We start from the raw sequence: 22170 nt of genomic DNA on the forward strand, positions 1-22170 counted from the left end.
GATGTAGATGGCAGATGATATAGTTGGCGGACTGTACAGAAGCAGTCAGTACACAGAAGCATAAGGTGAATTCTACATTTAGCTTGGCCTGATAACAGAGGTGGGGCTAGTAACGAGTACACAGGAGAGTGGGGAGGGGGTCTGCAGCACTGAGGAGAAGCAAGTGCTGCTGAGAAATGTAGTTTTAGCAGAGTAAGAATAAGGCAGCCCATTTATGTGAAGCTGTATGCACAAGGGGCAGATGGATGAAAAAAGACATAAACGTATGAGAAAGAAACTCTTGGGATTAATTTCTATATTACCAATAAGTATGCCTTTACCGTGCTTTGTGAAGAAAAAAAAAAAATGCAATCTGCGGAATCTTCTTTTAGAACAGCACTGTATCAGTATGTAGATTCTGAGGCTCTTTTGTATGCCTTCTGTAATGATTTGTTGCCTGTGATATTGTTCCTTTTTTACACTGCTTACATTTTTTTCTAATGGCCCAGTTGTTCCTTCCTCAAACGGCAGAGTCTGTGTATCCCATGTGATTAATCTTCAACCCTCCAGAGTCTGAGTGCATCCTATGAGATGCAGTTTCAGCCCATTTACCATGCCTCCTGCTTGTGATACGTTTCTTCTTGTCAGTTACAAGCAGGAGTCAGGCTGAAGCTGCATTTCATAGAATACATTAAGACTCTGCAAAGTGAAGATACATCGTATAAGGTTCATTAAGACTCCTATATACGTCACATAGGGTACAATGAGACTGCTGTATCCATCACATAGGGTACACTGAGACTTTGCACACAACCCTCACAGATACTAATGACTGTGTGAGTCAGGGGAGAGAATATGCATATTCCTACCTATAATAGAAGGGTAATATTTTATTTTTTTAATGTTAGAGCTGAACAAATTGATTTGCAAGACCCTGGTCCAGTGTCCATGGTCCCTGGATGAGAGCCCTCCAAACCTGCTAGGTCAGAGCTAAGCCGGAGCGTACGTAGACTCTAACTTTGTGCAATATTTATATAATCTGTAATTTTCCTTGATCTTTGCAGTACTTATAATCCCGGCTATTACCGTTCTGTCCGCCTTCTCGCCCCCGCAGTTCACGGTGCGTTCTTCTGTCGATGGGTATTTTGTAAACAGTCTGAGATTTCGCTTCCTGGTATCGGATAATGAGGAAGTCGGCGGTTTCCAATGTCCGAATCCTTTTATATAAGGAGCAGGTTTTATGCCATGATCTCTATCGTTTAGATTCTGGCCAGTGAATCTCCTCCCTGCTGTGCGGGTGGGCTTCTATGTTCAGTTTGCGGGGGGGTTCTGGGACTGATAAGTGCATGGCCCTTCCCTGATCTGCCGATCATGCACACGTCCGATCCAGAATTCAGTGGCACCGAATAACTCTTATAACGTGACTAAACACCTTAGATTAAAGCATTCACCCAAAACCTGTTCCCCTACATGTGCACGCTTCATTGGGCTGAGTATTGTTCAAGTTCGCTGCTGTCCTCAAACTCCGGCATCAGTTTATCATGCTTGATAACCAAGGAGTGGGCATATCGAAATCCAACATGCCCAATCTTTTTTTCCTGATATTTGCCTTTGCGAATATTCAGACACCTTTTTTTTTTTTTTTTTTCTTTGCAGACTAGTTCTGCCGCTGTTTTTCATCTCTAGAACTCATCCTTTGGATAACTTTTGGGTCTGTTCACACATCTGACACACATTCTTAGGAGTTCATTTTGTTTGGTTTTTTTTTCAGCAAAATGCTTCAAAATCTCTTTTTCCTTTTAGTATATGTTTCGTACCACTCCAGAACAGACACGAGGTGTCGCTTAGTCATGGATTTGTAGAATTAAATCATTTTATTAAACATTTGATTCACAGATTGAGGGCAGATTTTGGGGGTGAGAAGAGGATGACCCGCATTCCTTCACTCACGGGTACAAAAAAAAAAATAAAAAAATCCGGTCCGGAGAAGATCTCGCAGGAAAACCGTCTAAGTGCTTACATGTAAAAACCCCCACAATTAATCAAGAGACCACCACATTTTAAAATTTATCATATTTTTTTTTTTTTCGTAAGTGACCCAGCACTATAAGATAAAAGATAAAAAATATTCCAGTGTATAAATGGCACCACCAGGGCGGCACGTGACGGCCAGAGTCCTGCCGTGGCCTCTTCCAGGATTTCAGTCATCCAGTCCCAGCTTGATGATGATTCCGAAAACTGCAACCAGCGCAGCTACGAGCAAAAGGTTGGGGTTAATGGTCACGGGATCCCTTGTGGATACCTGTGCGGATGGAGGAAAAAAATATATATACATTAAGGTTATTAAAAGGGGATGAGATATATAATTTCTGGGACCGAAAAATCAGTTATTCCCATTAGGATGGGAAATATATATATATTTCTGTATTTTCATGACTATGAAAATTGTACATTCACACTGAAGGCATCAAAACTATGAACTAACACATGTGGAATTATATACTTAACAAAAAAGTGTGAAACAACTGAAATGATGTCTTATATTCTAGGTTCTTCAAAGTAGCCACCTTTTGCATTGATGACTGCTTTGCACACTCTTGGCATTCTCTTGATGAGCTTCAAGAGGTAGTCACCGGAAATGGTCTTCACTTCATAGGTGTGCCCTGTCAGGTTTAATAAGTAGGATTTCTTGCCTTATAAATGGGGTTGGGACCATCAGTTGTGTTGAGCAGAAGTCTGGTGGATACACAGCTGATAGTCCTACTGAATAGACTGTTAGCTGGTTTTTTCTTGCCATAATACAAATTCTAAGTAAAGAAAAACGAGTGGCCATCATTACTTTAAGAAATGAAGGTTAGTCAGTCCGAAAAATTGGGAAAACTTTGAAAGTGTCCCCAAGTGCAGTGGCAAAAACCATCAAGCGCTACAAACAAAATGGCTCACATGAGGACCGCCCCAGGAAAGGAAGACCAAGAGTCACCTCTGCTTCTGAGGATAAGTTTATCCGAGTCACTAGCCTCAGAAATCGCAGGTTAACAGCAGCTCAGATTAGAGACCAGGTCAATGCCACACAGAGTTCTAGCAGCAGACACATCTCTACAACAACTGTTAAGAGGAGACTTTGTGCAGCAGGCCTTCATGGTAAAATAGCTGCTAGGAAACCACTGCTAAGGACAGGCAACAAGCAGAAGAGACTTGTTTGGGCTAAAGAACACAAGGAATGGACATTAGACCAGTGGAAATCTGTGCTTTGGTCTGATGAGTCCAAATTTGAGATCTTTGGTTCCAACCACCGTGTCTTTGTGTGATGCAGAAAAGGTGAACGGACGGACTCTACATGCCTGGTTCCCACCGTGAAGCATGGAGGAGGAGGTGTGATGGTGTGGAGGTGCTTTGCTGGTGACACTGTTGGGGATTTATTCAAAATTGAAGGCATACTGAACCAGCATGGCTACCACAGCATCTTGCAGCGGCATGCTATTCCATCCGGTTTGCGTTTAGTTAGACCGTCATTTATTTTTCAACAGGACAATGACCCCAAACACACCTCCAGGCTGTGTAAGGGCTATTTGACCGAGAAGGAGAGTGATGGGGTGCTACGCCAGATGACCTGGCCTCCAGTCACCAGACCTGAACCCAATCGAGATGGTTTGGGGTGAGCTGGACCGCAGAGTGAAGGCAAAAGGGCCAACAAGTGCTAAGCATCTCTGGGAACTCCTTCAAGATTGTTGGAAGACCATTCCCGGTGACTACCTCTTGTAGCTCATCAAGAGAATGCCAAGAGTGTGCAAAGCAGTCATCAAAGCAAAAGGTGGCTACTTTGAAGAACCTAGAATATAAGACATAATTTCAGTTTCACACTTTTTTGTTAAGTATATAATTCCACATGTGTTAATTCATAGTTTTGATGCCTTCAGTGTGAATGTACAATTTTCAGTGTCATGAAAATACAGAAAATCTTTAAATGAGAAGGTGTGTCCAAACTTTTGGTCTGTACTGTATATATTTATATATAATTTTTTTTAGTTTTCTTTTCATTTATTAAAAAAAAAAAAAAAAAAATTCTTACCAGCTCCCCCCTGCCAGGAGTTCGGGTCACACCATGATCCACACGGCTCGTGATATTTTTAACACTTCTCAAAAGGCTCAGCGCAAAATTTTGGCAATTACCCACAACACGTCTGCGAAGGTATAAAACATTCAGATTATTTTTTCCTTTTTTTTTTTTTTTAAATTTTGCTGTATTTGTTCCCGCTTTTGTGCCAAATTCTTCCAAACATTTTTAAAGCAAAAAAAAATTACAAAACCCTTTAAAATGTGGCACACGTTTCTAACATTTGCGCAAAAAAATTCTGGCAGGTAAAAAAAAAAATAATAATTCACTATGGGGGTAACGAGAACATTTTTTGTAAAAAAGAAAAAAAGTTTTTCTTTTTTTTTTTTTTATAATGGCAAATTAATTGGCTACAAATATCTGGATGACCAATACAGCGTCCGGGATGGTGGAGGAAAAAAAAAAAGATGAATAAGTAGAAATTAGACTTTAAAAAGTGCAATCTTATAAAAAAAAAAAAAAAAAAAAAAAAAGCCCTAAAACTGGACAGACTATACAAAAGATGCAATAATGAATATATGGCAATGGATTCACAGTGAGCGCTGCTGCCCCCTTCCGGTCTCTATTTCCCAGCCCCGCCTTGATAAACAGTAGCAGCCAATCACTGGCCACAGTGGTTACCCAGCTGAGCCAGTGATTGGTTGAGGAGCCATTTCCTGTGTGTAGAGACTGGACCAGGAAGTTGTGACCAGCAGGGACCCTGTACGGGAGAGGATGTGAATGAGCAGCATCGAGATTCAATTCCTTCTTTTATTTATTTTTTTAAAGCACCCTGAGCCCTTTGCAAAATATTTTTTAAACCCCTTCTCAACCCCTTTAAGCCTAGGGCCAAATGGTTACATGACAACTGAAATATGTGACGGGGGTCAGATTTTTACCTACGATCTAATATGACGCAACAGTCACATAAACCCAAATCTTGTTTGACTTTTGGTCCCAAGTTGCAAAGAAATAATTTTTTTTACTTGGTTGTGAGTATGCTGCAGTACCATACCCAACCTCTTGTCAGTGAGTGGCGCTGTTTCCTACAACCCCGTGAAGCTTTTCTGACGGGTTTCCATTTGCTTTCACCATATTAACCCTTACTTTAGTAATATATATATATATTTTTTATATATATAGATCCTCCCCGACTCTCTCGGTGCACTTACTGTACCCGATGATTTTGCGGAGTTGAAATGTGGGTTATGCAAATCAGTATTTCAAGAGCAAATATTTGGCCGCAGAAACTTTACCGACCACGAGAGCAAATAGAGAAAGAAAACGGCGCTGAATAAACAGGGTTATCGGAGTGAGTCTCGTCCTGTTTTATGCACACAATGCATTTTTAAAGAGACAGTAACCCCTGTAGCTGTTGAAATGGTGCCACCCCTGACCATGGGTTGTTCGTGGTACTGCAGTTGAGCTTTCTTCACTTAAATGGGGCCAAGTTGCAATACCAGCTCAAGCATCATAAGGTGGGTGATTTCCAAAAGAAATCATTATTTTCTAATCTTGGACAACCCCTTTAATTAGACGGTAGACCCCTTTAATGAAAGGAAGATCCCCCTTTTTAGACTCTTATCTATTACCCAGTGCAGAGATTGGCTGCATAGATCGTCATTCACAGTGGAGGACCCAACATGTAATACCTCATTTCCCCTGTGGCGTCACTGTAGGCATTTTAAAGTACCTGCTCCCAGAGATTACACATGATTCCGAGCAGCAGAAGATCCTTAAAGGCAAAAAGTATTTTCTATATCTGATTGAGGATTAGACCCCCCAATCATCACTGGTTTGGGCTCCAATAGGAAGTAAAGTAGGCCAAACCTCACGAACACCTTATCAGCGGGACTAGAAAGGATCGCACTGCCCCTTTAAATATAAAATGCAGCATGTAATATGTCATTGACAATAATAAAAAAAAGGGGCTGATTTATGAATCATTTGATACGTAGACTCCTAGGAGCGCTCATAAAATATAAGTGATGTAATTACCGGTGACTGTTATTCGGTGTAATCCATCAATTGACCTTTTACAATGGACTCTGAACTGAATCATTAAACAAAATCTTTTCCTAAAGCAAACAGTATATCATAAAAGCAAACAGAAGAGAGATAGTCACCTACATGGACTGGCGGATAACGTGCGCCATCTTGTTCTCGAATCCTTTCCCGTAACTTCTGTTAAATTCGTCCCCAATAGCGGCCAACCTCTGTCCAATCTGCGCAGCAGAACTGAAGGGAAAACACCAGACCCTGGTAACTGATGTGACACAGAAAAATGGTCCTGGTCCCTGGTTACTGATATGTGACACAGAATAACGGTCCCGACCCCTGGTTACTGATATGTGACACAGAATAATGGTCCCGACCCCTGGTTACTTATATGTGACACAGAATAAGGGTCCCTGGTTACTGATATGTGACACGGTCCTGATCCCTGGTTACTGATACGTGACACAGAATAAGGGTCCCGACCCCTGGTTACTGATATGTGACACAGAATAAGGGTCCCGACCCCTGGTTACTGATATGTGACACAGAATAAGGGCCCTGACCCCTGGTTACTGATGTGACACAGAAAAATGATCCTGGCCACTGATATGTGACACAGAATAATGGTCCCGACCCCTGGTAACTGATGTGACACAGAAAAATGGTCCTGGCCCTTGGTTACTTATATGCGACACAGAATAATGGTCCCGACCCCTGGTTACTGATCTGTGACACAGAATAAGGGTCCCTGGTTACTGATATGTGACACAGAATAATGGTCCCGACCCCTGGTTACTGATATGTGACACAGAATAAGGGTCCCGACCCCTGGTAACTGATGTGACACAGAAAAATGGTCCTGGTCCCTGGTTACTGATATGTGACACAGAATAATGGTCCCGACCCCTGGTAACTGATGTGACACAGAAAAATGGTCCTGGCCCTTGGTTACTTATATGTGACGCAGAATAATGGTCCCGACCCCTGGTTACTGATCTGTGACAGAATAAGGGTCCTGGCCCTTGGTTACTTATATGTGACACAGAATAATGGTCCCGACCCCTGGTTACTGATATGTGACCCAGAATAATGGTCCTGACACCTGGTTACTTATATGTGACACAGAATAAGGGTCCCTGGTTACTGATATGTGACACAGAATAAGGGTCCCTGGTTACTGATATGTGACACAGAATAATGGTCCCGGTCCCTGGTAACTGATGTGACACAGAAAAATGGTCCTGGCCCCTGGTTACTGATATGTGACACAGAATAAGGGTCCCTGGTTACTGATATGTGACACAGAATAATGGTCCTGATCCCTGGTTACTGATATGTGACACAGAATAAGGGTCCCGACCCCTGGTTACTGATATGTGACACAGAATAAGGGCCCTGACCCCTGGTTACTGATGTGACACAGAAAAATGGTCCTGGCCCCTGGTTACTGATATGTGACACAGAATAATGGTTCCGACCCCTGGTTACTGATATGTGACACAGAATAAGGGTCCCGACCACTGGTTACTGATATGTGATACAGGATAAGGGTCCTGACCCCTGGTTACTGATGTGACACAGAAAAATGGTCCTGCCCCTGGTTACTGATATGTGACACAGAATAATGGTCCTGGTCCCTGGTTACTGATATGTGACACAGAATGGTCCCGACCCCTGGTTACTGATATGCGACACAGAATAAGGGTCCCGACCCCTGGTTACTGATATGTGACACAGAATAATGGTCCCTGGTTACTGGTATGTGACACAGAATAAGGTTCCCGACCCCTGGTTACTGATATGTGACACAGAATAAGGGTCCTGACCCCTGGTAACTGATGTGACACAGAAAAATGGTCCTGGTCCCTGGTTACTGATATGTGACACAGAATAATGGTCCCGACCCCTGGTAACTGATGTGACACAGAAAAATGGTCCTGGCCCTTGGTTACTTATATGTGACGCAGAATAATGGTCCCGACCCCTGGTTACTGATCTGTGACAGAATAAGGGTCCTGGCCCTTGGTTACTTATATGTGACACAGAATAATGGTCCCGACCCCTGGTTACTGATATGTGACCCAGAATAATGGTCCTGACACCTGGTTACTTATATGTGACACAGAATAAGGGTCCCTGGTTACTGATATGTGACACAGAATAAGGGTCCCTGGTTACTGATATGTGACACAGAATAATGGTCCCGGTCCCTGGTAACTGATGTGACACAGAAAAATGGTCCTGGCCCCTGGTTACTGATATGTGACACAGAATAAGGGTCCCTGGTTACTGATATGTGACACAGAATAATGGTCCTGATCCCTGGTTACTGATATGTGACACAGAATAAGGGTCCCGACCCCTGGTTACTGATATGTGACACAGAATAAGGGCCCTGACCCCTGGTTACTGATGTGACACAGAAAAATGGTCCTGGCCCCTGGTTACTGATATGTGACACAGAATAATGGTCCCGACCCCTGGTTACTGATATGCGACACAGAATAAGGGTCCCGACCCCTGGTTACTGATATGTGACACAGAATAATGGTCCCTGGTTACTGGTATGTGACACAGAATAAGGTTCCCGACCCCTGGTTACTGATATGTGACACAGAATAAGGGTCCCGACCCCTGGTAACTGATGTGACACAGAAAAATGGTCCTGGTCCCTGGTTACTGATATGTGACACAGAATAATGGTCCCGACCCCTGGTAACTGATGTGACACAGAAAAATGGTCCTGGCCCTTGGTTACTTATATGTGACGCAGAATAATGGTCCCGACCCCTGGTTACTGATCTGTGACAGAATAAGGGTCCTGGCCCTCGGTTACTTATATGTGACACAGAATAATGGTCCCGACCCCTGGTTACTGATATGTGACCCAGAATAATGGTCCTGACACCTGGTTACTTATATGTGACACAGAATAAGGGTCCCTGGTTACTGATATGTGACACAGAATAAGGGTCCCTGGTTACTGATATGTGACACAGAATAATGGTCCCGGTCCCTGGTAACTGATGTGACACAGAAAAATGGTCCTGGCCCCTGGTTACTGATATGTGACACAGAATAAGGGTCCCTGGTTACTGATATGTGACACAGAATAATGGTCCTGATCCCTGGTTACTGATATGTGACACAGAATAAGGGTCCCGACCCCTGGTTACTGATATGTGACACAGAATAAGGGCCCTGACCCCTGGTTACTGATGTGACACAGAAAAATGGTCCTGGCCCCTGGTTACTGATATGTGACACAGAATAATGGTTCCGACCCCTGGTTACTGATATGTGACACAGAATAAGGGTCCCGACCACTGGTTACTGATATGTGATACAGGATAAGGGTCCTGACCCCTGGTTACTGATGTGGCACAGAAAAATGGTCCTGCCCCTGGTTACTGATATGTGACACAGAATAATGGTCCTGGTCCCTGGTTACTGATATGTGACACAGAATAATGGTCCCGACCCCTGGTTACTGATATGCGACACAGAATAAGGGTCCCGACCCCTGGTTACTGATATGTGACACAGAATAATGGTCCCTGGTTACTGGTATGTGACACAGAATAAGGTTCCCGACCCCTGGTTACTGATATGTGACACAGAATAAGGGTCCTGGCCCCTGGTTACTGATATGTGACACAGAATAATTGTCCCTGGTTACTGATATGTGACACAGAATAATGGTCCTGACCACCGGTTACTGATATGTGACACAGAATAATGGTCCCTGGTTACTGATATGTGACACAGAATAATGGTCCTGGTCCCTGGTTACTGATATGTGACACAGAATAAGGTCCTGACCCCTGGTTACTGATATGTGACACAGAATAAGGGTCCTGACCCCTGGTTACTGATATGTGACACAGAATAATGGTCCTGACCCCTGGTTACTGATATGTGACACAGAATAATTGTCCCTGGTTACTAATATGTGACACAAGAATGGTCCTGACCCCCAGTTACTGATATGTGACACAGAATAAGGGTCCTGACCTCTGGTTACTGATATGTGACACAGAATAATGGTCCCGATCCCTGGTTACTGATATGTGACACAGAATAATGGTCCCGGTCCCTGGTTACTGATATGTAACACAGAATAAGGGTCCTGACCCCTGGTTACTGATATGTGACAGAATAAGGGTCCTGACCCCTGGTTACTGATATGTGACACAGAATAAGGGTCCTGACCCCTGGTGGTTACTGATATGTGACACAGAATAATGGTCCTGGTCCCTGGTTACTGATATGTGACACAGAATAATGGTCCTGACCCCTGGTTACTGATATGTGACACAGAATAAGGGTCCTGACCCCTGGTTACTGATATGTGACACAGAATAAGGTTCCTGACCCCTGGTTACTGATATGTGACACAGAATAATGGTCCTGGTCCCTGGTTACTGATATGTGACACAGAATAATGGTCCTGACCCCTGGTTACTGATATGTGACACAGAATAAGGGTCCTGACCCCTGGTTATTGATATGTGACACAGAATAAGGGTCCTGACCCCTGGTTACTGATATGTGACACAGAATAAGGGTCCTGACCCCTGGTTACTGATATGTGACACAGAATAAGGGTCCTGACCCCTGGTTACTGATATGTGACACAGAATAATGGTCCTGACCCCTGGTTACTGATATGTGACACAGAATAATGGTCCTGGTCCCTGGTTACTGATATGTGACACAGAATAAGGGTCCTGACCGCTGGTTACTGATATGTGACACAGAATAATGGTCCTGGTCCCTGGTTACTGATATGTGACACAGAATAAGGGTCCTGACCCCTGGTTACTGATGTGTGACACAAAATAAGGGTCCTGGCCCCTTGTTACTGATGTGACACAGAATAAGGGTCCCGGCCCCTGGTTACTGATATATGACACAGAATAATGGTCCTGGTCCCTGGTTACTGATATGTGACACAGAATAATGGTCCCTGGTTAGTGATATGTGACACAGAATAATGGTCCTGACCCCCGGTTACTTATATGCAACACGGAATAAGGGTCCCGGCCCCTGATTACTAATATGTAACACAGAGTAAGGGTCCTGGCCCCTGGTTACTGATGTGACACAGAATAAGGGTCCTGGTCCCTGATGACTAATATGTAACACAGAATAATGGTCCTGGTCCCTGGTTACTGATATGTGACACAGAATAATGGTCCTGGTCCCTGGTTACTGATATGCGACACAAATTTTAGGCCCCTCCCTGGTTACTGATATGTGACACAAATTTTTGGTCTTGGCCCCTGGTTACTGACACATAATACAGAATAAGGGTCCCAAACCCTGGTTACTGAAATATACCGTAGGTGAGGTGGATCCTGTGTTATCTACTGTATATAGAGGTGTTATCAGACACTGTACAGGAGGAGGAGGTGAGCTGTGACATCACCTATTGTGAATGGTGGATCCTGTGTCATTACTGTATATAGAGGAGGAGGTGAGCTGTGACATCACCTATTGTGAATGATGGATCCTGTGTTATCTACTGTATATAGAGGTTATCAGTCATTGTACAGGATGGGGAGGAGGTGAGCTGTGACATCGCCTATTGTGAATGGTGGATCCTGTGTTATCTACTGTGGATCCTGTGTCTACTGTACATAGAGGTGTTATCAGTCATTGTACAGGAGGAGGAGGTGAGCTGTGATATCACTTATTGTGAATGGTGGATCCTGTGTTATCTACTGTATATAGAGGTGTTATCAGTCATTATACAGGAGGAGTAGGTGAGCTGTGACATCACCTATTGTGAATGGTGGATCCTGTGTCATCTACTGTATATAGAGGTGTTATCAGTCATTGTACAGGAGGAGGAGGTGAGCTGTGACATCACCTATTGTGAATGGTGGATCCTGTGTCATCTACTGTATATAGAGGAGTTATCAGTCATTGTACAGGAGGAGGAGGTGAGCTGTAACATCACCTATTGTGAATGATGGATCCTGTGTTATCTATTGTATATAGAGGTGTTATCAGTCATTGTACAGGAGGAGGAGGTGAGCTGTGACATCACCTATTGTGAATGGTGGATCCTGTGTCATCTACTGTACATAGAGGTGTTATCAGTCATTGTACAGGAGGAGGAGGTGAGCTGTGATATCACCTATTGTGAATGGTGGATCCTGTGTTATCTACTGTATATAGAGGTGTTATCAGTCATTGTACAGGAGGAGGAGGAGGTGAGCTGTGACATCACCTATTGTGAATGGTGGATCCTGTGTCATCTACTGTATATAGAGGTGTTATCAGTCATTGTACAGGAGGAGGAGGTGAGCTGTGACATCACCTGTTGTGAATGGTGGATCCTGTGTTATCTACTGTATATAGAGGTTGTCATTGTACAGGAGGAGGAGGTGAGCTGTGACATCACCTATTGTGAATGGTGGATCCTGTGTCATCTACTGTATATAGAGGTGTTATCAGTCATTGTACAGGAGGAGGAGGTGAGCTGTGACATCACCTATTGTGAATGGTGGATCCTGTGTTATCTACTGTATATAGAGGTTGTCATTGTACAACCATGTAGATTACCTGTGGTTGACATCAGTTGGATTTGAGGTATCGGGGCTAATGGTATTCTGGAGCCCGCTTTGTGGGTGACTATGGGAGACAACATAGCAGCCAGATGAGATGCTCCCCGGGACGTGTTGTGGCATTTCTGTCCAAAATAAAAGTTATAATTATATATAAATTATTGAAAAAATATATACAATAATGAAACAATACCTTCACTTATAGAGTTAGGATATATACAGATGTGAGCTTCTTTACTGTTCCTCCTGACACTGCATATCCCAAGATGAATAGTGTGACTAGCTTTATAAAAAAATTTTTTTTTTTTTGTTATACTCTGTCGGGAGATGTTTTTGCTACATGTGTCTATTTGTGGTCACCCAGTGGCTGTGATGTGAATTGCAGCCTGACAGGTGTTTTTTTTTTTTTTTTTTTTAGTGTGTCTAGTGAATGTATTGTATTAAGTCCTTAAAGAAATGTGTGGAAGGTTAAAGGTGGACACATCAGCAATGCAGGATCAGATGAGGGCAGTAGTTGAACAACGTAGTACAAGTATTAAAGGGGTTGTCCGAATAGGTTAACTCTGAAAGTTGTAGAGAACTGTATAAGGGACTGAAGTGAACCTCTTTATGTCCATGTGAGATGTGGGATGCTTTTTGGTGGGGTCCCCATGTTGAAATCTATAGCCAAAACTTTTTTTTTTTTTTTTATTTAGGAGTGACTATTAGAGTTTGTTCACACGGAGCATTTTTGTAGCTTCTTTTTTTGTGTGCAGGAAAAATGCTGCTCGTTTTTTAAGCGGAATTTTTGTTGCATTTTTACTAGTGTTTTTTTTGTTTTTAATCCATTTATTTGAATGGGTAATAATTGCTGCAAAAGATTGAAAAATTGCCGCAGATTTCCGAAACGAATTAATGCTTTTAAAAACTCAAGAAAAACAAAAACTTAGCATCTGGATGACAATTTGGAAACAAAAATAATTATGCTTTACTGTTTTGGCTCACGAAAAACAAAAAGATGCAAATGCTAAGTGTATGAACGAGCTCTAATGATCACATGGTGTCCTGGTGCTAGAACCCACAGCGATCGGCCGCAATCTGTAGGAGAATCCAGTGTTTGGTTTCCCTGCAGCGCCCCCGCAGGAGAAATGGAGCATTACACATTCCTATTAAAAATGAGTGGGAATGGGAGACGCTCTTGTAACCGTTCTCTATGCTAGAATAAATGGGGGTCCTGAACAGAGAAAAGCCACCTAATGCTTGGAAGTGTGCAATACTGGGTTTGTGCCCTATATACGGTAACGACGCAATAAAAGAAGCCTCTCCGTAATCCCTTCAGCCCTGCTATACCTTCAGGGTTATTTACCCATAAAGTACATATTTGCAGTAACTCGTGGAAACCAATCAGGATTGAGCTTTTGACGGACATATGTAAGGTGACTCTTTGTTAGCGGCTGGCCCCCACTCCGCAGCGAGCAGACAGTAGAGCCGCCTGGTTATGACCTGCGACGAGACACCAGACATCACAACACAAAGACATTCACCCCGGTGTAACACACACGTCACTAAACACCTGCCGTGCTAATCGCCTTCCCCCCAGAGGCTATAACAGAAGCCGCCATTGTATTGTCCGCACCGTCCCCAGAGTCACACACCCTAAATTATGTCAGCTGACGCCCCTCCGTAACAAGGCCACTAAATACGGTAATCCCTTAGAGCTTCCCGTAACATTCGAGCCAGGTGAGATCATTAAAGAGGAACACTTCCTAATATTCAGTGGTACAAACAATGGCCCCTGGGTGCCTATGAGGGGTATGGGGTCCTCCATTTCTGCTGGCGGCACCATAGAAATCATAGAGACTTTTTAGGGACAGTGGGTAGGCAGAGTAGGCAGCTGCCTAGGGTCCCATTGGGAAAAGATGCTTTGCCTTTAAAAGTGAACTTGCCAGGTTGTATTTTGTAGAGCAGGAGGCGCTGAGCAGATTGATATATGGTTTTATGGGAAAATATCCAACACAACTTGTTATTTATCACTTTAAATCTCTGTTTTTCTTTGCGTTTTAAGAGTCCAGTAGATGAATTTAGGGCCGCCCACTGGACTCCTAAGCCAAGAACGAGCGGAGATTTAAATGAATAAAATACAAGAGATATTTAATATTTTCCCACAACCCTATATATCGTTCCGCTCAGCTGCTCGTGCTCTATAACATGGCACAAGTTCGAGACAGTGTGACTTCATCGAAGAGATTAGGTTACTGAAGACGGGGCAGTGATCCGATGTTAGAAACTCACCCCCAAAAATGAAAAAAACGGATCTCCAGGGGTATTTCAGTACAGTAGATGACTTGAGTTGGAGGCTGTTAGACCTGATCATTGATGTTACTGCGCCTATCATGATGATGATGTCGTGTGTTGATCCATTGATTGCCCACATGGGCACCCAAAACTTGGCCCTAAATTGGTAAGTAATCCCCTGAGAGCTTCAGCCACAAGTATCACAGTCTTATTCAGTCCATGACTGGTGTCATTGTGGAGCCCGAGCCTAAAGGTAGCCTTACACGTTGACCGGCTATTCCTCACGATTCCCACCCCACGCATCCTCCAATACACATAATCTTATAGGTTGGCCTCTCATACATGCCAACTATTCTAAATTTTCTTAAAAAAAATTTTTTCCTTACATTTTTGGGTGTCCCGATTTGAAAAGGGGCGGTGTTTACCCAAACCACGCCCACGAATTTGTGGTCAGGACTAAATGTCTCTGCATTTCCAGCACCAATGCATTTACAGCCTCTGATTTATCAGCCGTGAGAATAAAAAGGATTAGGCATATTGAAATCCAACATGGCCCACCCTCCTTGATACTTGACAACTCTCCCGGGAATGTCTATGAGGCTCCCTTAAAAAAAAGGAGACTTTTCTAAAACTTTCCAAAATTTCTGGATAATGCCAAGATGAGTACAAGGGTCTAATTGCACCACGAGGGGGGACGGGTAACATAAAGTAAAGGGCTGTGGCTATGGTCAAAATTTTTTAGCAGTGCCCTTCACGCAGGCAACGGCTACAAAATTGGCCAAGTATGCCCTTCTTACCCCCGGCATCTGCCATGGGGTGAGACTTAAGACTCGGATTGTTCTGCTGACGGTTATCTGATATATATAGGCCGATGATACCCCTGATTTCGGCTGGACAAGTCAGCGGTAGATATTGAGCAAAGAAAGAATGATCGGGCATGCTGAGTTTCAACATGGCTGATCCCCTGTAGATACGTTGATACAGGAGGACCTGGCTACTATTGCATTGTGCATCCACATGATGTAATATCGCAGAAAACACAAGATGTTCTCGCATGGATCAAGTCGAGCACAAACACTCTCCCAATTTACCAGCTGCAAATGCAAAATGCCATTGAAATGGCAAACAAATGACCAGCGAAAATTTGCATCGAGGCGTAGTCATCATTGCCTGCATTCTCCGCAGACGTGACCTAATCCCAGGACTCTGAGCGCAGAAATGAAAACATCAGAGAAGAGTCACATGAGTTTAGACACTCGAATGTACACAAAACACACCATCTCGCCTTTCACCCTAGGGCTGACGGCAGCAGCCTGGCACTGTGCAGACAGCATTTGGACACTTATAGGGAAGAAGAGGTGGCTGAAAAGGGGCTTTTAAGGGAAGTCGAGCAGAAAAACAGCTTCAGACATGTCACCAAAACATTACTGGAGGGGATGTGTTTACGTGGATCCCGACAATTATGTCAGCTACTTAAAGGGAATCTGTCCGTAGGCTCAGCCCTCCTAAGCCGTCTATATGGGCATGCAGGTCATAGGAAGCTGAATAAAATGATACCTTGATATCTGCGATCTGATATCTAATTCCTGAGAAATCAACGTTTTTCTTAATATGTAAATGAGCTGTTAGGATCTATGGGCCGGACATAGATCTCCCGGAGAATCTGCCTCCAGAGCTTATTTTAAATGAAACGGGACGTTACCGACATGTAGATCAGGAGAGAAGACTGTCAGTCATTACATGTCTCACACTGGTAACTCTCCCATTTAATTTAAAATAAGCTCCGGAGGCAGATCCTCAGGGAGATCTATGTCCCGCCCATAGATCTATGGGTGGCAGTAGTGTAGGTGTATGACTCCTTCCCGATAGATTGTCGATGGTCATACATGTGTATAGGGAGGATGCAGGACCCTCGCTCTTGTGATTAGTTGGGGGTCCCCCATGTATTATACATTATCACCTATCCTGAAGATAGTGATAAACATGGCCGCCTTACTGATTTAACAGGCATCAAACATGGCAGACTCGGGGGTCTTCAAAAGGCCAATGCCATCAGCACCCCGCAGTTATATTGCAGTGGCGGTATTGCTCCTGAACCCTCTGGCATGGTGGATATTGCAAAGTGAACCTTAGGCAATATGGGCCCACCAGGTTCGGCAGGTGTATAGATCGTCCCTGGTTTTCAATGTTTTTTTGTTAAGGAATAACCCCTTCCAATTAGATCGGTAAAGCCTAAATTTTAAAGAGTTATTCCCATCTTCATAATATGGATATTGTCAGATAGTACTCAAAAAAACAAGCACTTTTGCAATTTATTGCTTACCAAAATCTGCAATCGTTCTTGAGATGTTAACACTTTTCTTGTGCTTACAGCTCGTTGCCTAGGAGACCGACCACCGCTGCTGTATGGTTTGTAAACACTGCGCTGAAGCTGGCCGGGATTAGGAGGTAAAAGCGAGCTCCAGCGATCCTGCCAACTTCAAAGCAAGGCTTACAAGCTCAATAGAAAGAGCCTGTAAGCACTGAACATGTTCTGTTGTATAACAGCGGTGGTCGGTCTCCACGGCAACGAACGGTAAACAAAAGAAAAACGTTAATATCTCAAGAACGGCGTAAAATTTTAACAAGCAGTAAATTGCAAATTTGCTTGTTATTATACGTACTGTCCGACAATACCTATTCATGAAGACGGCAATAATCCCTTTAAGTGTATCGTTTGTACATTACCTACTATGTACATAAAGAAACGACGTGTACTTCTCCTTCCTGCTGGATACAGGAAAAACAGGAACTAGAAATGTCAGAAACAAAGTCTCACAGCCATCCCGCCATTCTAGGAACGGACCAGGGAGGCGTCGTCATGAGGTTTATCAGGAGCGAGAATAACACGGATCATGTTCAATGGCAGAAATTAGTTTGTTTACAGATCGGTTACAGGATGGCATCGGCACCAGGATACGGCCGGGTGTAGCAGCCTGTGCCAGGTCCCGCGCCACGACTTCTAAAAACAAGTGACAAGCGCACACGGTGCATGGGGTTGTCAGGTTAGGATGGCTCCCTGACACCATCTGATCATGGGGGAGGGGCACAGCTCTTATCAGCTGTTATCAGCCAAAGTGCAGGGTAAAAAAAAACCAAAACAATGCTGGGCACCGAATTAAAATTAAAGCGTCGGTACTCCTCCACTAATTTCTATAGACTCCTGATCCAATATGGTCGCACTGGCCCTTTAATGCATGCGAGACTACGACTCTCAGTACGGCAGCTGCTGTGAAACTACAAGTCTCAGAATTCCCTGTTCTTAGCGCATGCTGGGAATTGTAGTATCACAACCGCCAGCTGTTAAGCCTATCTATCAAGAACCTATGATAGAAGTGAAGGAATTGCTATTTAGGCAGTTGTCTGTAATTTTTTTAATGGGTGACAACCATTAGGCGACTAAAATTAATATTATAGTCGAGAACTATTAACAAATGGCCAACTGGTGGCTAGTAGTAGCCATTTTACCGAAGTTTTAAAGGGTACAGACTGGGAGAAACTAGTGCTGAGGAAACAGGGCCTAGTTGCCCATAGCAACCAATCACATTGCTCCTTTCATTCACAAAAGGGCCTCTGAAAACTCTAAGCTTGAATCTGATTGGTTGATAGTGGCAACTGCACCATTTTTTTTCCCCTTAGTACTAGTTTGATCAGTTTCCGCCATGACGGTGTTCACAGAATCTCTCCCCTCCGTGATTTCTTGTTCAATATACACCGCAATACTGTAATATGGTAAAATTACAATTACCAAAGGCTGAGCTTCTTAGGTGTACAAACATGGCAGACAAATGGGTCTTCAATAGGCCCCTGGCTACCATGACAGCGCCATCAGTACCCCATTTTCAACCTCTTAAATGCTGCTGTCACAATTGGGGTATTCACATCTCCAGGATGCTATCCCAATATGTAGCAGGTGTAATAATAATAATAATAATAACAAATACCTCCCATTAGAAATGTAGTATAGTTCTTCTGATTCGCTATGTCACTTACCCCAAGTGCAGGGCATTAAGTAGCTTGGATATCCATGGTTACGACCACTCATATAGTGACAGCTGTTATTGGTCATAACCATGGATATCTAAGCTACTGTAATCCCCTGCACATGGGGTAATCGATAGAAAATCAGAAGAACTATACTAGGTTTCTAATTGGAGGTATTTGCTGCTGCTATTATTATTAGAGCTACTAAATATTGGGATAGGATCTTGGAGCTGGGAATACCCTTTTAAGCTTCTGTAATCAGAGCTACCTCGCACTTAGGGCTCATGCAGAAGTCTGTGCAAACTGGTCCAAGCACGGACTGCTAATGCCTGGACTGGCGGGAGCATGACAGCCTCATAGAAATACGTGAAGCTGTAATGTTCCTGTCGTGACACTTGTGGCCAGTCCGTGCTTGGCGGTCCGAAATCGGACTAATTTGCCCAGACGTCTGAATAAGCCCTTAGACTCAGGTGCTGGCTGTACAACACAGCCGGCAGCCATGCCATATGGTGCAGGCTCAGTTTCTGAGGCCGCTCCATACATGCAGTGCACACAGGGCAAAGTGGGACCCTCCTCTGCACTTGCCTTGGTTCACTGGGTGCCGGCCCAAAGGTTCCTCTGCCACATAAGAAAGACCAGTTTTGTAAATGGCGGGGCTGGGGGCATATACTTCACAGGAGACATGGGGTGTATACATCACAGGAAGGTCTGGGGGCATCAATATATTACAGGAGGAGCCTGGGGCATATACATCACAGGAGGGACTGGGGGCATATACATCACCGGAGGCGCTGGGGGCATCTATATATTACAGGATAAGCTGGGGGCATCTATATATTACAAGAAGAGCTGGGGGCATCTATGTATCACAGGAGGAGCTGCGGGCATATACATCACAGGAGGGACTGGAGGCATCTATATATTACAGGAGGAGCTGTGGGCATATACATCACAGGAGGAGCTCGTGGCATATACATCACAGGAGGAGCTGGGTGCATATACATAACAGGAGGGACTGGGTACATCTATATATTACAGGAAGAGCTGGGGGCATATACATCACAGGAGGGGCTGGGGGCTTATATATCACAGGAGGGGCTGGGGGCATATACTGTACATCACAGGAGGGACTGGAGGCATCTATGTATTACAGGAAGAGCTGTGGGCATCTATATATTACAGGAGAAGCTGGGGGTATATACATCACAGAGGGGAAGAGTGCGTATACATCACAGGACACATGGAGTGTATACATCATAGGGGAGACTGGGGGCATCTATATATTACAGGAGAAGCTGGGTACATAAACATCACAGGAGGGGCTGGGGACATACGGTACATCGCAAGAGGGGCTAGGACCATCTATATACTACAGGAGGATCTGGGAGGCAGCTATACATCACAGGAGGGGCTGGGGGAATATGTTCATCACACGAGGGGCTGGGGGCATATACATGACAGAGGGCTGGGCCATCTATACATCACAAGAGGGGTTGGGGGCAGTTATATATCACAGGAGGGGCTGGGGGCATATACATCACAGGAGGGGCTGGGGACATACGGTACATCGCAAGAGGGGCTAGGACCATCTATATACTACAGGAGGATCTGGGGGCAGCTATACATCACAGGAGGGGATGGGGGAATATGTTCATCACACGAGGGGCTGGGGGCATATACATGACAGAGGGCTGGGCCATCTATACATCACAAGAGGGGTTGGGGGCAGTTATATATCACAGGAGGGGCTGGGGGCATATACATCACAGGAGGGGCTGGGGGCATCTATATATTACAGGAGTCCTAGGGCATATCCCATATACCAGGTGCCCAGATGCCGTGATTAGCACCTCCTGTCCACCCACCCCGTGGTATATGGCCATACAGTGTACTGATTGCTGTACCATACAACAAGCACCATTCACTATGGTGTCCATATGACAGTGCCATACATAAGCCAAAAACAAATCCTATAGCGTTACCTAAGTAATATTGTCATACAGTGCCGAAACAACCATACACTTCGCAAATAATATATAATAAGCCAATAATAATAAAATAATAAAGAACCTAATGCATAAATAAATACCGCCATACAGTGCTCCAATATTACCGGTCCATTATGATAACGCCATAATAATGCTACAAAAATCAGTGACTAACAGACCGTGTTTTCCAATTTAATATCAAAACACCGAGACATGGGGACAAGGAACCTCCGACACGTGCCGACGGTTTGTTTTGCAAACGACAAAGGGAATCTGCGTCGTCAGGAGATGATTATCACATAATGACTGTTTTATTTTTGCCGCTCGCTCTCGACTACTGTTTAGGGTTGCGGTCCTCCCGTCATGTAAAAACCTAATATCACGTATGAACATCAATAGGGGAGCATTATCACGGGGCGGCACTATTAACCGTGTCGGCGCCAGGCAGGGCAGATCTAAAACAAGGCAAAAAATACAGCAGCGACACAAACATAAAAGCGTAAAAGAAGCGTAAATTAGGCAAAGCTATGAAAATTGGAGATATTTACCTTATTTTTTGGGGGGGTGGAAGCGACAGCTGCCCTGGAGGTAGATAGAATGGTAGGATTATCATATAATATGCCGCCATCCATGATATGTATAGAATGTGCATGGTATATAGTAGCGGTATTTTTTATACTGTAAGGGTAGAGAATACTTACAGCAGCGTCACTTGCAGGCGGTGGTAATGAGCTTACTTTCACTTTACCGAATTACAAGTCTTGGGGTGGAGACAGCCTGCACCTCCCCCTCCCTGTGGGTTGTTGTGATCGAGGGACAAAGCAATGACAGTCTTCCTGCCGCCTCCAAACATGTCAGCCAGACTAGTATAATGCCGCCATAACATTGCTCCACTGCACCAATAGCGACAAGTTGCACCAATTTTATAAACTGGGAGTTGACCGTTTCAAATTTTTTACCTGCCCAATTTTTGATAAGGGGCACCGGCAACGTCCCCTTTGGCTTTTTTTTTCTACGCCTTTTGCGTACCAGCCCAATTTACACAGCACCCTTATTTTTAGGCCAGTGGGGGTCTCCGGGACACAATACTCGCCTATAATAACACCGATTTGGGTCTCCTGAGCATTTCACGCCATTGATAAAAATGCTATAAAGTCCGGCACACCCACTGGGCCCGATTCATTAGTGCCTTTTTTTGTCTAGGTTTTTTGGGGGTCCCGATTCATTATTGCATTTGTGC

At 44.1% G+C, this 22170-nt stretch overlaps 1 protein-coding gene across 1 annotated transcript; it reads right to left on the minus strand.

Moving 5' to 3' along the window:
* Positions 1–1830: 1830 nt before the first annotated feature.
* On the minus strand, positions 1831–21830 carry LOC143774016 (uncharacterized). The gene is made up of 6 exons (XM_077261308.1): positions 21632–21830; positions 21479–21512; positions 12644–12770; positions 6203–6310; positions 4049–4160; positions 1831–2281 (listed from the first exon to the last, which is right to left on the minus strand). Exons 3-6 carry the CDS (start codon positions 12766–12768, stop codon positions 2180–2182), a joined length of 447 nt encoding a protein of 148 aa, XP_077117423.1. The 5' UTR covers positions 12769–12770; positions 21479–21512; positions 21632–21830; the 3' UTR covers positions 1831–2179.
* Between the last annotated feature and the right edge of the window lie 340 nt (positions 21831–22170).

This window comes from Ranitomeya variabilis, chromosome 5 (assembly GCF_051348905.1).
Source record: "Ranitomeya variabilis isolate aRanVar5 chromosome 5, aRanVar5.hap1, whole genome shotgun sequence".
In the NCBI taxonomy this organism is placed as follows: Eukaryota; Metazoa; Chordata; class Amphibia; order Anura; family Dendrobatidae; genus Ranitomeya; species Ranitomeya variabilis.

Bases quoted from the DNA above. Each gene is read 5' to 3' on its own strand.
- LOC143774016 (XM_077261308.1), bottom strand. From the start codon at position 12,768: ATGCCACAACACGTCCCGGGGAGCATCTCATCTGGCTGCTATGTTGTC. The intron at 6,311-12,643 runs GTAATCTACATG...TTTTCCCTTCAG, and splicing joins CCAACTGATGTCAACCACAG to TTCTGCTGCGCAGATTGGAC. The intron at 2,282-4,048 runs GTAAGAATTTTT...CCATCCGCACAG, and splicing joins CTCCTGGCAGGGGGGAGCTG to GTATCCACAAGGGATCCCGT.